This window comes from Phyllopteryx taeniolatus, chromosome 18, assembly GCF_024500385.1.
Source record: "Phyllopteryx taeniolatus isolate TA_2022b chromosome 18, UOR_Ptae_1.2, whole genome shotgun sequence".
Lineage (NCBI taxonomy): Eukaryota > Metazoa > Chordata > Actinopteri > Syngnathiformes > Syngnathidae > Phyllopteryx > Phyllopteryx taeniolatus.
In genome coordinates this window covers 6,859,563-6,879,199 of record NC_084519.1, presented here as the reverse complement: position 1 = coordinate 6,879,199, position 19,637 = coordinate 6,859,563, and the positions used below count along the sequence as shown (strand labels likewise).

The 19,637-nt window shown below is 38.5% G+C and overlaps 2 protein-coding genes across 14 annotated transcripts in view; one reads left to right on the top strand and one right to left on the bottom strand.

Moving 5' to 3' along the window:
* The window catches only part of LOC133468554 (nesprin-2), a 71,149-nt gene extending 56,779 nt beyond the window's left edge, over positions 1-14,370 (bottom strand). For 6 of the 12 annotated variants that reach the window (XM_061754601.1, XM_061754605.1, XM_061754611.1 and 3 more), the window contains exons 1-12: positions 14,135-14,347; positions 13,475-13,573; positions 11,187-11,324; positions 9,941-10,996; positions 7,810-7,971; positions 6,168-6,323; positions 5,764-6,005; positions 2,686-4,708; positions 1,726-2,060; positions 1,503-1,647; positions 1,098-1,298; positions 56-318 (exon numbers count right to left, since the gene is read on the bottom strand). In XM_061754601.1, coding sequence (XP_061610585.1) covers positions 56-318; positions 1,098-1,298; positions 1,503-1,647; positions 1,726-2,060; positions 2,686-4,708; positions 5,764-6,005; positions 6,168-6,323; positions 7,810-7,971; positions 9,941-10,996; positions 11,187-11,270 — 4,667 coding nt within the window. In that variant the 5' untranslated portion in view covers positions 11,271-11,324; positions 13,475-13,573; positions 14,135-14,347. Of the gene's footprint in view, positions 1-55; positions 319-1,097; positions 1,299-1,502; positions 1,648-1,725; positions 2,061-2,685; positions 4,709-5,763; positions 6,006-6,167; positions 6,324-7,809; positions 7,972-9,940; positions 10,997-11,186; positions 11,325-13,474; positions 13,574-13,880; positions 14,006-14,134 lie in introns of those variants that run through there. The other 6 variants (XM_061754608.1, XM_061754606.1, XM_061754613.1 and 3 more) reach the window with 5 other exon arrangements.
* Positions 13,880-19,131, top strand: atp5mj (ATP synthase membrane subunit j). Of its 2 annotated transcripts, none has more exons than XM_061754623.1 (4): positions 13,880-14,020; positions 18,309-18,432; positions 18,556-18,576; positions 19,016-19,131. In XM_061754623.1, the coding sequence occupies exons 1-4, from the start codon at positions 14,018-14,020 to the stop codon at positions 19,027-19,029; spliced, it is 162 nt and encodes a 53-aa protein (XP_061610607.1). In that variant the 5' UTR covers positions 13,880-14,017; the 3' UTR covers positions 19,030-19,131. The 2 variants fall into 2 exon arrangements, with proteins under 2 accessions (XP_061610607.1, XP_061610608.1); XM_061754624.1 differs by lacking the exon at positions 13,880-14,020 and adding an exon at positions 17,338-17,495.
* Positions 19,132-19,637: the final 506 nt, after the last annotated feature.

Sequence of the window (19,637 nt, the reverse complement as noted above, 5' to 3'; positions counted from 1 at the left end):
TTTTAAGTATGTTTGCTAAGAATGTAATATCAAGGTGTTTCTGAACCTAACAAACCGTTTGATATTTTCTTGAATCTTCACAAGCATTACGCCAAAAGGTCCTGGCAGACTGCTCGGATCTTTGGAAGTAGTCAAGCGCAAGGCATGCTCCAGTCGGTGTTCCAGGGAGGCTAAAGTCTGTTGCTCGTGTTCCAGACCGACCTGCTGCATCTCTGCCTGGGCCAGAAGCTTCTGGAGCTCACCTTGTGTGAAGTTTGCAGTGGAGGAATCAGGAACTTTGGCCTGAAGTCTAGACAATGAGTTGCAGCACTGCTCCACCTAAAGGAAAATATATTTTTTTTCAATTGACATTCATGCAAAAAAACATCTCCTTCATTCCTCATTTTATTAATTCCCCACAAAGGTGATGTTTTAAATGACAATTTGTGAAGAGGTGGTGCATTGGCCAAATAAGAAACCATTTCATTTTGACGCAAATCAAGGTGAAGGTACATACTCATATTATGCATATCAATAGCTGTTTCATACACTGACTGTACATGTTGGGTGTGTTATAAATCCTCATTATATCATATACATCAGACATATATCACTGTCAATATTATACTGTGCTTCCCACTTATTGCACTCATTTTACAAATATGACTGGAGCATAACTACTCTATATTAATACTTATTACTTTTCTTCATTTTTTCTTAATCCCTCCTTAAAGCTGCTTGTTCTTTCTACTAAATGGATATGAGTGTATATGTAATATTGTATTAATATAAGACAATATATATTATTGGTTACTTATCAACATTTTCAGTAGAAGGGATTTATCAAAGTATGCATTCACCCCGAGATGTTACTTTGCTTTGTAAACTTGGACAGTTTTTCATTTTCAGGTGTTAAAAAAAAAATCTAATTCAGCCAAAATGCATCAACTCAAAGCTCGAGAGTTCACTCGCTTCACTTATTGAGCAGTGATAGCACAAGAATGCATGCAAGAAGAAGGTTTTGTGGATGCATGTATACAAATTAGGATCCTTGTCAAATGTCAGTCCTGTAATGGATGGACATCATTTGCATGATATCTGTGGAAGCTAGGACTTACAGTAGTTGTAATGTCCTTCCATTCCTCTACTCTCTGATCTGCTTGTGTCATCAGCAGAGCAACACCTCGCCGCAGCGATACCCAGCGCCTCCAGAGAGCGCTAAGCTCACCGTCCTTTCCAACGCCACATCCCTGCATGGGGCATCTTGCTCTGAGTTCTTCAGTTTTCCTAGCAAGGTCACAGACACCCTCCATCAAGCCCTTAATGGAGAGAACAAAGTATCTTTGATTGTCTTGAAATATATTATATATTAGTTTGATGGAATTTTATTATCATCATCTTCAGTAAAACGTGGAATGTCCAAGGAGAGTTCTAAACAGTTATAAGGGTAACATTTAAACTCATGCTCAAGGTTTCATTGGAGTTACGCTACACATACAGAATGAAACGCTTATAGAGCCAACCTTAGATCGTTTGTGTTGCAAAACACATTTATCATATGATGTCACTTCTTCTGCTTCACATGCTGAAAGCTTTGCTTCAAATTCAGTAAGATGCTGTTGTATGTCTTCGTGACAAACCCTGTGGCTTTGTTGCCGAAGTGCACATCTGAAACACAGTTTTTGTTTCTTATTTTTTTTTTTAAATCACAAACAGGAAAACAAGGCATAATAACAGACCCAGCACCTCTGCAAGGACTCCAGTCTGAGTTGAGCCTGAACCTCTAGTATGGCTCTTCCCACTAACAACTGGCTGAGGATGCCAATGTGTAGATCTTGAGTCTTTGAGCAGGAGAGGCAGACTTGTTGGGGCACCAGTTCAACAAGGTGCTTGATATGGGCAACAAATCCTTCTTTGAGAGCCTCGAGGGCCTGTTGGGTCTGTGTTTGTTCCTCCGTACAGTCAAGAAACCCACCAGGAGCTGATAAAAATGTCATTTCAGCATTATGAAGGAAGTAAATAGCTCCTTGAGCAGCCCATTGGTAATCTTTCAGGGATTCTCGAGTCTTGGATAAACATTCCTGTTGAATACGAATTCAAGAACAATCGGGTGAAACTCACACAAACATTTATTTATTTATTTATTTTTTTAACCTGTCCTGTTCAGCTGCATGGCCATGCAGAATGGTGCCGCTGTATGCCTTTTGTGCTGGAACAGTTTTGCTGTGAAACAGGGGAGTTTGAAATACTCCCTCTGTTTATTTTATCATTTTTTACTTATTCTGGTGTTTATTAAAAATGCAGCTGGACAGAAAAGGGTTTTAAAGGACAGACAGAGGGACAGAACTCACTAAAACTTTAAACCTCCATTACAGTGGAAGCACCCTGGAGGTCATACAACTCGGAATTAACCATCCAGTAATTTTCGGGAAAAACATATATTTTGAAAGTCATACGATTCAAGAGTTTGAAAGGCATGACTGCTTTTTCTTTGGTAATAGGGACTACTGACAGAAGAAGGTGCGAGGACAAGAATACTGTAAGTTGTACTTTAAAATAAAATAATAATAATAATAAATAAATAAATATATATTTCTATTCTACTTCCTATGGGAAATCTTTTTCTTAAATCTGAACATTTTGGAGGTGGAGTAGTGTCCCCAAATGAATTGAAGGTTCCAGTGCAATCATAATGTCATGACTTACCATCTGTAAATGGCATTCCTGCATGGCAGCATCTCTAAGTAAATGCAGATCACTGTGGCTCTTTAAGTTAATTTTCCCCTTCCAAGCCAGTGCGTGCAACACTCGCATCCCAGATTCCATGTTTCTCCATATCACCCAACGCCTTTGCAGAGCAAAATCTAGGGCTCTTTCATCTGGACTGACCGGTTCCATACCCTGTAGCTCTTGTGCTGTTCTTTGGAAGAACTCCATCAAGGCAGGAAGCTCAGAGGAAAAGCGCAGTCCCAGGAGAAGCGTGCCCTCTAAATGTTTAATCTCATTTGAGGCCGTGTGCTCCCAAGAAACAAACATCTCCACGGTGCAGCGAATGCTCTGCCTCTCTAAGTTCATTTCTGTTGGTTTCAGCTCTTGAGCAATCACCTCCAGTTGGTCCGCCGCTTCTTGACACTGTGTCTTCATCATCGGGAGGTCAACTAAGAGTGCCTGGCAAAGTTTGAATCTCTCACCCAAACTTAATGTTCCATCTTTAGCCTGCTGTATTTTCTCTTCAGAAATGTCCCTTGAATCCTCCATTTGCTTCTTTAGTTGCAGATATTTGTCTTGCTCAAAAGCTTGAAAACTAAGAACTTTGCACCTGTCTTGCAGTTCCCCTATGGTGCACAGCAGAGAGCTCCGTTCTACCTCCTGGCAGTGTTGAATCTCTTGTACTTGACACTGATGTTCCATTAGCATGTGCTTCAGAAGTGCAATTGTTAAAATTGTTTCCTGCGTCATTGGGAAATGATGTTGATCCAAAGAAGAGGATATGTTCTTTAGACTATCCTCGATGGTAGACAGCTCCTCACCAGAAGAGGTACGTTCGTGAATCAGCTCCTCCAAATGCCAGCTGGTTGAACTCTCTTGTGCCCGCAACCCATCAAATTCTGTCCATATGCCCGAGAGCCTGTTAACAAGGTAACGGCTTTCTCCAGGGCTCAGGTCTTCTGCTACTTCCTTGGACCTTGTTTCCAAAGCATCTACCAGACTTAGATGTCTTTCTATATCATCAGCAACGTCTTGGTGACGTTTTAGCTTGCTCTCAAGTGAGCTGATGTCAACTCTTGAAACATTCTCAACATAAGCACAGCTGTCTCTGTTTCCTTTCGTTTCTACTAGCCATGTATCAATGCTATCAAGGTGGTCTAACAGTTTCTCCCGCTCATGTAGATTCTTCTTCATTGTGTCAAGAACATTATCTAAGCTTTCAGTGATAGTTCCATACAGGTGTTCTACTACTTTCAACCCTTGGCCATATTCCTCATTGTCCATGTCAGGCGTTTCCCCTCTCATTTCTTCTAGTTTCATCTTTGACTTTCTGATCATGATATCTGTCTGAAATTTCCTCATCTCAACAATCTGAATACGAGCTTCTTCTGGAAAGAGAGACAACTTTTTGCCGATGGTAATTTGGTATTCCATATGTTTTGCCCATGTGATCCATTCTTGGAACCGCTTATTAACATCAGCGCCACATAGGGAGGTGTCAGCTTTGTTTTTGGTAGTTCCCAGTAAGGTCCCCAATTCTGCAAGGTCATGTTTAATGCTGTCCTTCTCTTTCTGATCTATAGAAAACTGAAAAAGAGCATCTGAGAAAGACTGTAGATTCACATGCAGCTGGTTACACATTTTTAAGTCTTCGCTCAAACAAAACAGTTCTAAAGTGCTTTTGGTGTCATGACATATCCCATGGGACTTCATGGATTCCTGGATAGCTTCAATCTTCTCTTTAAGCTGTCTTGCATCTTTCATAATGACAGATGATTGACAGGAAGAGTTAGCAGCCTGCCACAAGGCTCTTTTGATACTTCCACTCAAAAGTCTCCACTCATCTTGGACATCTCCAAGCTGAGCGAGAAGAGCACCTGAGCTCTCTGCATCACTCAAGTGGACAGCCAACTGGCTACTCAATACGAGGAGCTCTTGCCACATTTCCTCGCTTTGTTTTAAGGTTTGCAGCAGGGAGTGGAGTTTTTCAGCTTGTAGAGCACTGCTTCCCAAGGCAAGTCTAAAATAAGCAAAAAGAAAAGATTATCATTTAGCAAACTTATATCAAACAAACTTACACAAAAAATTATAGGGGATGCAGAGGGTTGGTCGCTTCTGCTGTGATGGGTTACAAGATGCAAAAAGCAAATGAAAAAATGAAAACTACAGGGTGATTGAAAAGTAACTCCATCCATCCATCCATCCATTTTCTGAGCCGCTTCTCCTCACCAGGGTCGCAGGCGTGCTGGAGCCTATCCCAGCTATCATCGGGCAGGAGGCGGGGTATACCCTGAACTGGTTGCCAGCCAATCGCAGGGCACATACAAACAAACAACCATTCGCGCTCACATTCACACCTACGGGCAATTTAGAGTCCCCAATTAATGCATGTTTTTGGGATGTGGGGGGAAACCGGAGTGCCTGGAGAAAACCCACGCAGGCACGGGGAGAACATGCAAACTCGACACAGGCGGGGCTGGGGATTGAACCCCGGACCTCAGAACTGTAAGGCTGACGCTCTAACCAGTCGTCCACCGTGCCGCTTGAAAAGTAACTCCCTATTATAAAATACTTTTATTCATTCAATTTCAAATTTTATTTTGTGTATGTTCCATGATTAAAGGAGCAAGTCTATTCTACCAAACCAATGACTGGAAGAATTTGAAGGGCGAATACGAGAAGTTATGTCTTCCATCCCACAAGAGTTCCTTGTAAAATCAGTTCATGCGGTTACCAGGCGGCTTGAGAAACTGGTGGCTAGTGCTGTCGCCCATATCGAATTTTAAAAACTTTTTAAAAACTACATGCAATACACTGTAGTCTCATGTTCATTTTGTGTAACAACTAGTACTTAAAAATAGGGAGTTACTTTTCAATCACCCTGTAGTTGCAATAACATTGCACACTTCCACAGACAAGGCCAGAAAAGGGTTATCCTTAAAATGTGTTTACAGTAAAATATTTTTTTACTCACAACGACTATGTCATACAACTGGTAAAGAACACTAAGATGACATCCTAACTCCCAAATCTCTAACATCCCCTTTGTGGGAGCTACTGAGATGTATTACTCACAAGTTCAATTTTTTCTTCTCAGCATGTACCACATCCAGGAAAGCTTTGATTTCATCCAGCTGTTTGTGATACTGTTTGACTTCACCCAACTGTGCCGTTTTGACTTGTACTGTGGCTGAGGCATCCAGCAGCGCTGTACTCCACTGGGCTTCCAGACTTTTCAAGACATTTGGACCACAAAGTTGAAATGAACTGGTACTTTTCATCATAGCAACCTGGTCCAGCACACAAATCTTATAATCCTGCAGCACCCAGAAAGAACAGACTTTAGATTTGTGATTGGTGGCATCCAAAACAGAAAAACATGTGTAAAAACCTACATTTTTTACATACACTATACACATAAAACAATACAGCAAGATTAATTTGTATTGTAAGACAACTGAGTAAGCACTACGACATACCTCTGCCTTCTCTAGTTGTTTGGCCATGGCAGCGACATTCAGCTGTGCTGGCAGATATCGACATACTAGCACATTTTGGACTGCTCTGACCAGTCTGATCTCTGCTTCACTCGGAGAAGATTGAAGGTACCAGTTTAAATCCATGCGCGTTGTCCGCTACAACATAAACTACATTTAAATGCAACTTGCTACAACTACAGCTTCTACACCTAATGACTGTGAAGGAGAAAGAAACATAATATACACACAGCAATATAAGGGGGGGGGGGGGGGGGGGGGGGGGCGGAAATTCAATACTGTATGTAAAATTACGCTGTTTTACAGTTAAAGGTGCCATTCCATAAAAATCCACTTTTTTCTATTGTTTTATGCATAACAGAGTTCAAAATGACTCTGTGACCTGTTTTAGGTTTGACATCTATGTGGTTTGTTAATTGAATGCAAAAGACAATTAACAGCACATTGAGATGATGAGCAAAGATTATTTACATGTTGTATATTAATGAGAAATCTGGCCATCTCAACTGCCTGGCAAAAAAGACCAACTAGAATAACTAGAAAACAGACATTCTGGGCATTTGCAACCCAAATTATCTAGCAAACCCAAAGGACATCAAAGATGATTACAAAATGTTTAAATAATTTTGATAAAAGGGGATGTTTAAATGAGTGATTTACATATTAGAATATTTTGAAGTAAAATGTACAATGGAATATCAAAAGTTAAATTCTGCTGAGGTTGTGTCATTATTGTATTGTACAATTACTAATAATTTAATTTGGGTTTTTTTGGAAGAAAATATGCTACTTCAGTTACAAAAAATGTTCAAACCACCTTCACTCATGATATCATACAAGATGTCAGATCACACGGGACAAGACCTTAGTTCAATGAGCATCAAAGTACAATATCAACACTGGGAAAGAATACAATACAGTACAGCAAAAGGATGCACATTCAAAGCTGTAAGATTCCAGCATCACCATTCTGCATCAACACTTTTGCGATCGAAGTTAAATTGTTTTTTGTTTTCAAGTTTTATACTGAAAACTTATTGTCACACGTTCGTGATAGTTAAGAATGTTAAAATATGAGACACGAGGCATATTTACAGCATATCTCTCAGAGGTCATTAGTGTTAAGACTGGATGTTTTCTTTTATTGGTATTGGATTAACCTTTAACTTATCTACAGTATATTATACAATGTAATTATATTAAGTATAACTGTTAAATGTTACTTTTAAAAAATATTGAAGTTGTACTTTTTTTTTATAGTGAAAGTGATTATTTCAAATGATTTCTATTCCTATTATATTTTATGGCAAAATAATTTTGAAATCTGAACAAATCAGAGCTTGATCAATGCCAAAGCCCCAGTTGTTCAGTCTTGGGAAGAAGCAGGAAATTGCTGTATCTTCCTGTAAGAGGCATGATGGGAATAAACAACCATCAAACCTTCATATCTGCTCGCTGTTCCATGACTTTAATTAAGCTGTTGCACTTCTTTCAGTGGGTTATGTACAGTTATACTGTGATCATCTGAGTTTCACAAGAGTCTCAAATTAAAAAACAGCTCTGAGAGGAGTTGAGAAAATAATGATGTTATTTAAGATTGTGCTAGAAACAAGTGAATACTCACATTTATAATGCTGTTTCTTTCTACCGTGCCCTGGATCTCAGACAAAAGTTCCTGCATGGTGGAGCTGTGTTTGCATGAGGGCTGTCCAGGTGATTCACAAGTCTTCTCCTGGTCGGACGCCAGCTCTTCCAAATTCATAATGGAAGACATCTCTGTTCCGACCTAAACAATACACATAAAAGCATGTGCAGTGCTGCAAAATAGCCTCCTTCTGTTCCTGATTGGGCTCAGATAATAACAGAGCCTCCTGTTAAATGTTACTATGTTGACAGTGGCCAGGCGAGTCAGTACAGTGAACACAAGAATTTACAAAGTGTGGAACAGTACTCCTCAGGGCTGAGGGACTGTTACGAGATTGCAAGTAGAGACTTTATCAAGACTTAAAAATTAACTAGTTTAACAATGAACTGCTATAACATGAGTAGGCAGAATGAACATGCAACAAACAGGACAACCTGTCTGCATGATGTTTAATGTAAAAAAAAAAAAAAACATAAGCAGCGCTATTCTCAGATTTTAAGCATTGCGTATGAACATCAATTATATTTGTTAACACATAGAAAGACAAACAGGTTTTTAATTATGTCAACACCAACAAGCCACTTGCACTAACTAATGCATTAGGTAGTGAGGTAATAATAATAATAATAGTTTTGATTGACACTGGAGGAGAGGTATTAATTTAGCAATGTTTATATTGTGGTTGTAGTTTGCAGCGATATACAGCACAACTGCATTGCACATTTTGATTCTCTTGTGTAACTGTAAATTTTGAAAATATTTTGGCAATTAGTGTAACATAGAACACTAAGCACAGTCTGAGTTTTAGCTCTTCAAAGGATGCAAGGCAGATCACAATTATTGACTGTCTTGGAAAAAAACATCCCAAATATTTGTTTGCTTGTTTTTTAACACTGCAGCATTTCCTGTCAAAAGAATCTGAAAATGTTATGGAAAAACACAGGGTAAATGTTCAGAATCTGACATTTCAAACTGTCACATTGTATAAATCTCCATTAGAGAAGCTGCCAAACCTTTGCATTTTATGGTTTCCAATTATTGATGGGCACAAGAAAAAAAACATTCCAATTATGTTCCATTCAGTTGGATGCAGTGCTATGTTATAAATGTATTATTATTAGTTAGTTATTTTAATTTTGTTGTTACAGTATATCTCTTATTTATACAGAGAAGAACATAGGAGGGCCTCTTACTGAGTCTTAGTAAGCATCATACCAGCTAATAAGATGCCTCATACCATCTACTTCTTTTTTGTGGCAAGTGCGACAGCCCATTGGTCTGCTGAGTCTCAGTTCTTTCAGTTGTACAATGAAATGACCATTTGGATTGGATAAATGTGTTATCAAATAATTAATACGTGTAAATGATAACCAATGCTCCACAAACAATTAAATCCCCAAAGTTTGTGGCTGATTCTATGAGTTGAAAATGCCAAAGAGTGGGCAGTATAAGTGTCCTAGAGATTATCGCTGCCAAATGTCAACGATATCCTGGTTATGCTGAAGAACCCCATAGATAAATATAGAAATATTGATTAGAATGTTTTGGAAATGTCAAAGAGGAACCCTTTTGACATTCACAGTTATATGAGCAAGGGTGCCCAACCTCTGGTTGCTGAAAGCTGCTTAACAGTAAACAAACTGTTAAACTAATGTATGAAGTTAATGTCTGCGATTTGTGCAATATTCAGCATGTAACCTTTTTTTTTTACCACATTCCAATAGTTGCACTAAACGCATGCCTTATTTGTGCTTAGTTAGGAATATACTCATTTATATTTTATTATATTGCCAATTCTTGTGTTCATACTTCCTTCTATAAGATGAATTTGCCTACTGTGAGACTATTCAAAATATCTCATCTAGGCAAAGGAAAAAAGTGACATTATTTAGACGTTTTGAAGTAACTAAGAACAATGCCGACGAGGTTTTTCTGTAAAGAACAGCCCACACAATTGTAGTCAAAAACTATACGCATAGCAAGTCGAGGGGACTCATTGAGACAATCTCTCCAAATGAACTAAGATGATTTATATATTACTTGACTACTTAATTGTATATCCTTTTAGAATAGAAAAGCAAGCTGAAAAAGAAACAAATACAAAACTTACTTCTGCCATCTCTCTGGCCTCCAAAGATAACAGGAACTCACTTTCCACTTCAGCCATTGAAGAATCGCAACATCTTTGGGGGATCAAATATTTATATCGGGTTGTTTGTTCCTCAGGGTGACTGTTATCTGTAATCTCTCCGCTTTTGGCATGCGGAAATGTGTCTTTTGCATCTGAATCGGCAAGATTCAATTGAGTGAGTCCACTTGACTCTGGCATTTGTTTCCAGACTTCTTGGTATGTTGAGAATTGTGATTTGCCACTTGTAGATTTGGATTGACACATTTTAGTGTTTCCACATCTTGTTGAGGATTGTGGATCTGAACTGGACACACGAGACACATCTGATTCAGGCTGCTCTGATGTTGACATTTCATGTTTTCTCTGGAGACTTGTGACCATTTTGTCATTCTTGCTCTCTGCTCCCTTACAACACAGAGCTGCATCTGAACCACTGTCTCCAGCTTCTTCAATATTCTGCATGTCCATCACAGTTGTAAACATAGTCGTTGGGGTACCTCTAATATCCTTATGGGGTTTCTCTTCATCAGTTATTAACTTCAAAGTTTCTGGATATTTTGCTGGATGCCCACAGTCCCGTCTTGCCTCATTACACATCTCTGAAGATGGACATTGAGTTGAAAAAATAATTGCATGTTCATTTCTCAGAGGATTATAAATGGTGCTGATCTCATCGCTTGGCCCAAAAGACTGCAACATATTTCTCTCTCTTAACGCTTGTGATTGCTTTGTGGTTTTAGATTGGGAAATATCAGGACACGGGAATCGTATGGGATGAAAGGCGTCTTCATTGGCTATTTGCATGAAACGATCTGAAGTATACTTTACACAGATTTCAGCCTGTTGTTGGACTGATTTACAAGCTTGTTCAGTATTGAGAGCATCTAAACTGTGCATCGTGGACTCTGTGGAAGCATGATGTCTAGAAGTCTTGCTGTTTGAGCTGAAGATGTGTTTGATTTCCATGTCATTGTCAGGTGTACTTGGCACAACCTTTGAGGCCACTTCTCTTTGAACCTGGCTCAAGTTTGAAGCCTACAAAATTGTACAAAAAACACTCAATTACAACCTTATTAGACATGGATCCTTCAGTCAGTTTGAAGCTCTTGAAATCGAGCCATTCTCTTCATAAACTGTTCATGTTCAGGAATGGATGATGATTGTTTTTGTTTAAACACATTACATGAAATCAGTACAAAATTGCCTTTTTTTGTTGTCCTATTACCTGGCCTGGTTGGGATGGTTCTGCTTCAACTGTTTGGCTCCCAAATTGCAGCTGGCTGAAGATCTGTTTCACCCCATCAGTCATGTTGTGAAGTTGTCAATACATTTCTGTTGTTCTCATTTAGAAATGGACCTCAGTCTACAGATAGAACAAGAGAGTGGAAAGCTAGTTATGCACTTAATCAAGACATTATTTAAAACTTGTGTATTCCCTAAGACTGCTTGGTTATCAATCTAAGTAAAAATACATGTACAATTCCATCCATCCATTTTCAATAACGCTCATTTTCATTATGCTCACAGATGAGCCGGAGCCCAGCCCAGCTGACATTGGCCAAGAACTGGTGCACCCCTGACTGGTCGCCAGCCAATCGCAGAGCAGATATAGAGAAACAACCATTCACACTCACATTCACACCTATGGACAATTTAGACTTTTCAATTAACCGAAAGTCCATTGTTTGGGATATCAGAGAAACCTGGAGTACCCGGAGAAAATCAACGCAAGCACGGGGAGAACATGCAAACTCGAGACGCGAAGGGCAGAGTTGAAATTCGAAACCGGAACCTCCAAACTGTGAGACAGGTGTGCAACCCACCAAGTGATTTAATTGTGAATGTCCCATCAACCTAAGGTTATTGTCAATAGTTGGTATGTTTTAATAGGAATTACAGTGTAAGTAGAAATTCATCCAAAAGATTGAGTGCTATATTCAGGAAGGAGCAGCAGTGTATGTTTGGAGTTTATGCTCTGTGACTGACAGGTCCCCCAGGTTCAATTCCTCAGACTGCCACAAGGATGCAGTATTGGTGAAGAGAAAGTTGAGCACCATCAAACCAAAAAAATGGTGAAACACATGGTGGCTATCCTGCAATATTTTCCCATGATTTCAAAGCTGTTAGGGTTTTAACAATCTGAATATAACACTACTGTTGCTTCAACAAACATGCTCAATGTACTGTATATTCATTTTGACCCATTTCACTTACATGTTTCAATGCAGGAAATGCAATCCACCTAAATTCTTATGCGAACTGGTTGCTGTGGTTCTAGACCTCGAGGTACCCCAAGGTCTTCATTAATTGTGTGGAGAGTGAGGGTTATATCTGCTAGAAGAATTTGTTCTGCTTATTCAGATTTATGCTTTTCTTTAAAAATTATATATATATATATATATATTGTTATGTAATATAGCATTTTTAACTAATAACTGCATTGTGCGAACTGGACGCTAACGTCCAGCGACATCTTGTGGTTTTCCAGCGGAATTACTGCCAGGTGGAGCCCAGACTTGTTTCAGTTTTGCAAATGGTGGTGTGTCATTGAATGTGGCAAGCTCCACGTGATCTTTTTCTATGTTGTCTATGTTTGCAATTAATTGTCTGTTGTAGCAAAGTCTGCTGAAGCAGAAAGGAGGAGTAACTCAGTAAAGATGATTGTTATGGTCCTAAAAAAAAAAAAAAAAAAAAGTTGTTCAGGGTTGTATAACTAGCAGTTTAATGCATATCACCTCCAGATCTGCAACATTGGTGACGTGTGAGGGTGTCATCTGACATGACATGCCATTTGCTGCAACTGGCCAAAATCCTGCATGTTACATTTGTCAAGGCAAGAACACACACACTGAGGACAGTTAAATCACACCAAGGCACAATCACAGTGTGACCACACTACTCATTGCTAGCTACTCTATATGATCATTCACAGTAAAGAAATGGACATCACAGGATGTTTCAGTCCATTTTAGTTCACTTTGAGTTGGACCAGGTAGTTCTGTCCTCTGCTCATGTGATTAGGGGAGTTCTGCCTGAGTTTATGATATGCTGAACAATCAGCTTGGGTTAGGTTTCCCAACTTCAAATTCAACCATTTAAAGTACAGAAGCACTATCATGTCAAAGCCAAAGGGTAAGCAGAGCTGCGGTGTTAGTAGATATTAGAGTTTGCTAACAGCGTTACAGTACTAGCTTGTTGATAAACAGCATAAACTAGAATGTTCCACAAAGTTGTCATGGGGCCGGTATTTGTGTTAAACTCCATGAGTGAAAACACAAATGATGCTTTAACTTGGTCTACACTAGGCTCACGTTTCTCTTCAGACCCTGGGCAGTTTGAGAACAAGTCGCCGGCCTAGCTCCACCTGTGGTTATCACTGTGTCAGAGACCTTTTACTGAGATACAAAAACTATTTTAAATTGTAGGAAAAAAATGTGTACTCTCTCATTTTATGTTGGTTTGCTTGTTGGTAATTAGGATTACACAAATATTAATCGGTTTCAGTTCACTCACCTGAGACAAGGTTAGACTGACTGCTGTCCTCCACCTCTCCTTTGTTTTCTGAATGGAGTCTTGAATTTCCTGTTTCAGCTCGTCACTATCACACACTTGCTGGAACACAATATTTCCAATAAATCTCAGCTCCTAAAGTTGTGCTTTGCCCTTGAATATATCAGTGCAAATGAGTAAACACATGAATAAACTAATAAAATGCACTGTGCGTACACACTTGCGTAGCAAACCTAGCTTTTCCAAAATATTCAAAAGCAACAAATGGACACTCCTTAGTGAGCAAGTGGAAACAAATACGGGGGGGAAAAGAAATGAGAGATCAGTGTGAACACACCCCTATTTGACACACAAACAACAATAACACTCTACTCTAGCTTGCCCCACGCAGACACTTCCTCTTTCTTACAGTGTTTTGTGTCGCCACAAAGCTTCCATATGATATCTTGCTTTGGAAGTTGTGGTGTCGGTGTCTCTCCAACAATTGGTTAGTCTCTTCCGCCAGGGTGGACTGATGAACTGAGCTGAAGAACTGACAAAAGCTGAATGGTAGGCTTGTTTCTCACCCATATTTAGTTGGCTTGCAATTACAGTATCTAACACACAAATATAATTTAGCTAGCAAAGCTATACACATTAGATTAGATATATATTTGTAAATACCTTTGCTGGTATGTTTCCTCTTTCATTCTCTCGTCCTTTGTTGCATTGAGCACAGAATCATGCAAACATTGTTCCAAATGCTCACTTGCTTTCTGCAGCCTGAAACAACACTTGAATGCAGGCATGAGCGTGTTCACACACACACACGCACACGCACACGCAAACACACGCACACACTTTTAGTGCCCTGCACAGACACAACTTCAGCAAACAAGTTGAACTTGTCCCACTGCTCTCTCTTTTAGTCTCAACCTTTTCAACCATTTATGATAAAACATGGTTTTATAAACTTAGCTCTAACTCTGTAAATACTGACACTGTCGCCCTTTAATTTGATGTAGCACAAACAGTAATTGAAAATCTATTATCTACAGCAGTGACTCCCAACCAGAATGCTGTGGCACACTAGTGTGCCGTGAGAGATCATCAGTGGTGCTGCCTGCGGGAAAATATCCAATCCCACTTAATTTGTCCAAAAATTCTAAAAGAAATAAACATTTTAAATGCATCTATCTATGCCAGCAATGTATAATGAAAGTAAAAACATTTGAATGTGCTTCCATTAGATGTCAGAAGGTATAAGAAACCTGTATGTGCAAATCAAGTAAGTCCCGAGTCTGAACCTTCAATTCCCAAGTAATTATGGTGGCAAAAATCAAGCAAGTCAAGTGGAGTCCCCACTAAATCTTTAGTAAGTTGAGTAAGTCGAGTCACAAGTAACTTTGGTTAATAAGCAAAGCAGAGCAAATTTATTCATGTAGTTCATTTCATACACAAGCTAATAAGCAAGTCTGAAGTCAAATGACAATCTTGCTCAAACCTAACATAAATTGGAGTGATAATAAAATGTTTTTTTCACTGAGCATAATAATAATAATAATAATAATAAAGTATAATTACACCTACAATCATTTTGAACTGCATGACTGCATGAAATGATGTTACCTGTGGAGAACATCAATAATCGACTCAGTTACCCCCTTCGGTTCTGTTTTCTGGACTCTCACCTGAAGGTGGCCCTCCTTTCAAAACAGACTCTGTTGGAGTTCTGAACACAATATGGATATGACTTTTTGACTGCAGCCCCTGGGTCTGGAGTTCAAAACGTTGGCACATTAGTAGAAAAACAGAAGTAATCATGACCATTGTTAAGAAATTCATACCGAAGATACAGTAACGCTGGTGAAATTTTAGCGATGATTTGTTTGTTTATGCCGACTCCTGTAATTTTTCAGAAAATTTTCATTTGAAAGTTTTCTCATACAGGTATGGGTGGAGCAGTTGTGCTATTAAATTAGTCATAGTCTGACGATGTTGATCTTCTCTTTTCAAACAAGACATTCATTCGTTCATTCATTTTCCATACCGCTTATTCTCACAACGGTCACGGGCATGCTGGAGCCTATCCCAGTTATCTTCAGGTGAGAGGCGGGATACACCCTAAACTGGTCGCCAGCCAATCGCAGGGCACATATAAACAAACAACACTCACATTCACACCTACGGTCAATTTATCGTCACCAATTAACCTACCATACATGTTTTGGGGATGTGGGAGGAAACCGGAGCACCTGGAGAAAACCCATGCAGCCACGGGGAGAACATGCAAACTCCACACAGGCGAGGCCAGATTTGTCCTCCGAACTGTGAGACAGCTGTGCTAACCAGTTGTCTACCGTGTCACCTCAAACAAGACAATATGGACATAATTACTGCAACACTTGTCCTCTACACCTTAACATAATATGGATTTGTTGCCCCCCCCCCCCCTTTGTGAAGTACATCCATCTTCCACTCTTCTGGAAACACTTTCTACAAGATTGAAATTGTAATCCTGCAAAATAATCCCAATTTTTCACAAATGTAACTGTAATCGGATTATGTTTTATTTCTGTAAATGTAATGGAATACAGTTTTTCAAAAAAATTATATCTGATGCATGTATGTATTCCGTTACTCACCAAACCTGCCAAAATGCCAGCTGCCCCCGTGAATTGTTTTCCTAGAGCTGACAACTCGTGCTGTCAGTCGAACAAGCTTTTTATTCGAAGGATTACAGAGAAACAATTGTTAACAGTACAAAAAAAAAAAAAAAGTCCTTCTCGTCCCCTTAAATCAAAATAATCAGTAAAAGATATTCTGCACATATAAAACGAGCTAACACTAAGAAAATAAAAACTCCAGTGCTATGTGAATGCTTATGCTTCTGATTCTATGAATTTGAGATTTAAAAAAATATTAAATATAAAGCACTGACTACAGACAATATCGCCATTAGGTGTCTCATTTCACCCAAAAAGCTGAGATTTTTCATTAAACTTCACATTAATTATGCAAAGTGGATGTTATGCTGTTAGAAATGCATATTGGTTAAGATCCTACACTTCTTTCACTAAATAACTGCAATCAGACAATGTACATGTAAACAGCAAAATATGTGAGCTTGCTGACAGGGAGGACATTTTTGGCTAATGTTACCATTTAATGAGCACGTGGTGGTCCTTCACTTAGCAACATGATTATTTTAGCAATACATGCTAAATATTCAATATGATGATGAATATAAATTATATATATATATATATATATATATATATATATATATATATATATATATATATATACATGCTGAAACTGACTCGTTTTATCAAAAAAACATGCACAGTAAAACCTTGTAAGCATTGATTTAGTGTCATTTAACCACTTACTACACATGTTGTAGTTAGCAGAGCAGCAGATGAGAGTTTCATTATACTGTTTCATAATGTAATAAGTTTCATAATGAGTAATTCTGATGAGTACGCCAAAGGCACTTTATAGTGATATTGAGCCACTAAATAATTCCTAGCAAATTGGAGGGAGTCTTCTATAGGGTTGTTATTGAGTTAAATACAGTATAACTTGATATGACACCAGGCATGGTTAAATATTTTCCATGGTTTCATTGCAAACGCCGAATTTACTTTTCAATTAATTGGTTAATAAGTGCGGCACTCATAATTCAGTCTTCACGGTGGAGATTGGAGATCAAACAATTTCTTTTTTTTATCACTAATAACAGCAAATAATTTTTAAAATAATAATAATAGAAATCATGAATAAACCTGTTCTGGAAAGGCTGGGTCGAACAGAAAATAGACACAGCCAAGCCAGACATTTTTTTTTTGTTTGTTTTGTTTTTTCGTAGAGTTTAGCCAGAGTTTAAATGTTAGTGCGTAGCTCGCCATTGGGAGGCGCGCTGTAAACAAACCCATGAGGTAAACTGCGTAAATTTGAGTAGAAGAAGCTTTACCACCACGACTTTGACGTCGGGCGACTGGTGCTCTCTTGACCTTCCTTCTGCTACGTGACAAACAGAAAGGTACTACCTGAATGCTGTAGCCCGTGTCATCATGCACATAGTTAGTGCTTAGCAGTCATTATAAAATGAAATACCTGTAAATATAGTGCGTGCGACATTCATGAGCGTGATTAGTTAGCTCGTCTTGCTAGGCTAAAGCTAGTAAGGCTTATTTAGCTTTAGCTACGGCTCACAGAACCGATATAAATCTAATAAGTCAAACGTTTTTTTGTAACAAAGTGTGCTACGTTTAAAAAAAATGCGTGGCTAAGCGGTATGGAAGCTGGATAGATGAACAATTGGAATTGTTTCCCGACAAAGCACATTCAGAATCTTGCACAGAAAACTCGGCAACTTACAAATGACAGAAATCGTGTTGAGTGAAATGAAAAAGCTTTGCTACCTTTTAGTAATTGTTTTACCCATGTGTCCCGTCATATCCCAAGTTGTTAGTAAGAGCTGACAGAGATGACACAATGTGCAGCTATCAAGTTGTCCTGCGTTGACAAGTAATCACACTCTTGAGTCTTAGTAAAAATGATTTGTTACTGTTAATTATGTATAATACCTATTTTGATAACTTGGGGTTAGGGCTGGGGGATATGGCCTTCAAATAAAATCCCTCCCTCGTCCCACTTCAATAAAAGAAAATGCATATAACAATGACATTCACAACTTTGAGAAAGTGGCCCATGAAACACAACCCGTATTGCATTTTAACTGAACATTTTAAATGTTTGACCTCAGTTATTTAATCTCACTCACTAGAAAATGAAAAAATCTGGTATAAAAGCCAGTGAAAATGTTATGTTTCTGATGTTGCTCCCCCCACAGATGGCTGGGCGCATGTTTGCAAATTGGTGGGTCAAGATGAGGCCTTACTACACCAAGGCGTATCAAGAGATGTGGGTGGGTGTTGGCATCATGACGTACCTCTACTACAAAATCTCCTATGGAGGTGAGTCAAGGTTTTGCTATTGAGGAAAAAGACAATTTGATGTCAACTGTAGATCACTGTGATGAAACATCTTGTGTATTAGCGGTGTGATTTAGTGACATGTTTTATTTTATACCATTTTAGGCAAGAAAGCAGTGAAGGACAGTAAGTATCCTTATTTATAAGTATATGCTATGTAAAATTATATTTTGTCACAATGGCTGTCTATTGTCGTACTAGAGCGGCTCCAACTACCGGAGACATTCCTTGTGTTTTTGACAAAATAAAGATGATTCTGATTAAACACATTTGTAAGGCACTATGTAAATGTAATTTATTATTTGTAAAAAAAAAAAATTTCTTTAAAAAAAGAAAAAAAAAGTGCTGCTATCTGCACTTTAAAAATACATTTTATTTTGCAGTTGTTGATTAGATAAGCAAGCACTGTGGAATCTTTTCCAAGCAGTCTGTCAAATAGTATGCTGTTATCTGGGTTCTCCTCTAGATGTCATTGTCACAAAAGCTAATCAAGTTACTTTGGTATACTCTCTTTTGTTTTCGTCTACTTAATCGATTTGTCATGAATATTTCTCTCTTTTTGCAGAGTCAGCTCATTAGTTTTGATATGTTGCTGACCAATCCCTCCTGCTGTAAAATTGTCCCCATTTACATTGAACAGCTTGTTAATATGGAACTAATAAAATTGTCGATGAACCAACATTTTTGGTTTTTTCATGAGTGATATTTTTCCCTCTGCTGGCATACCTTCAGGATTTACTGAATTCATTTGTTCGTTCATTTATTCATTCAGTGAACATTCTTAAATATTGATTAACTTCCCCGTTTCTTTGATTATATCCCACCTACAAATAGGATTATTGCTTTTCCAAACACACTGTGCAGCACAGCAGCACTTTAACAGCCATCTGCCTTTACAAATTTAATAATGCTTATTTTTGATTGGCACGGTTACAGTTGGTCCTGTAACCGTTTATTATTGTGGTTGGGGTTTGTTGCTACTGGTGATTAGTCTACCCTTTATGTAGTTAAGAGACCAAATATTACAACACTTAGTATATTAATTAATTTAGTATTAATAAACTAAATGTTAAATTAATACTGATCTTTAGGTGTCTGAGCATTACTTGTAAAACAATTTTTTTGTTTTGTAGCGTGTTGTATAGTTAACCTAATGGAGTGGCCGGTGAGTGTATCTAAAACATGAA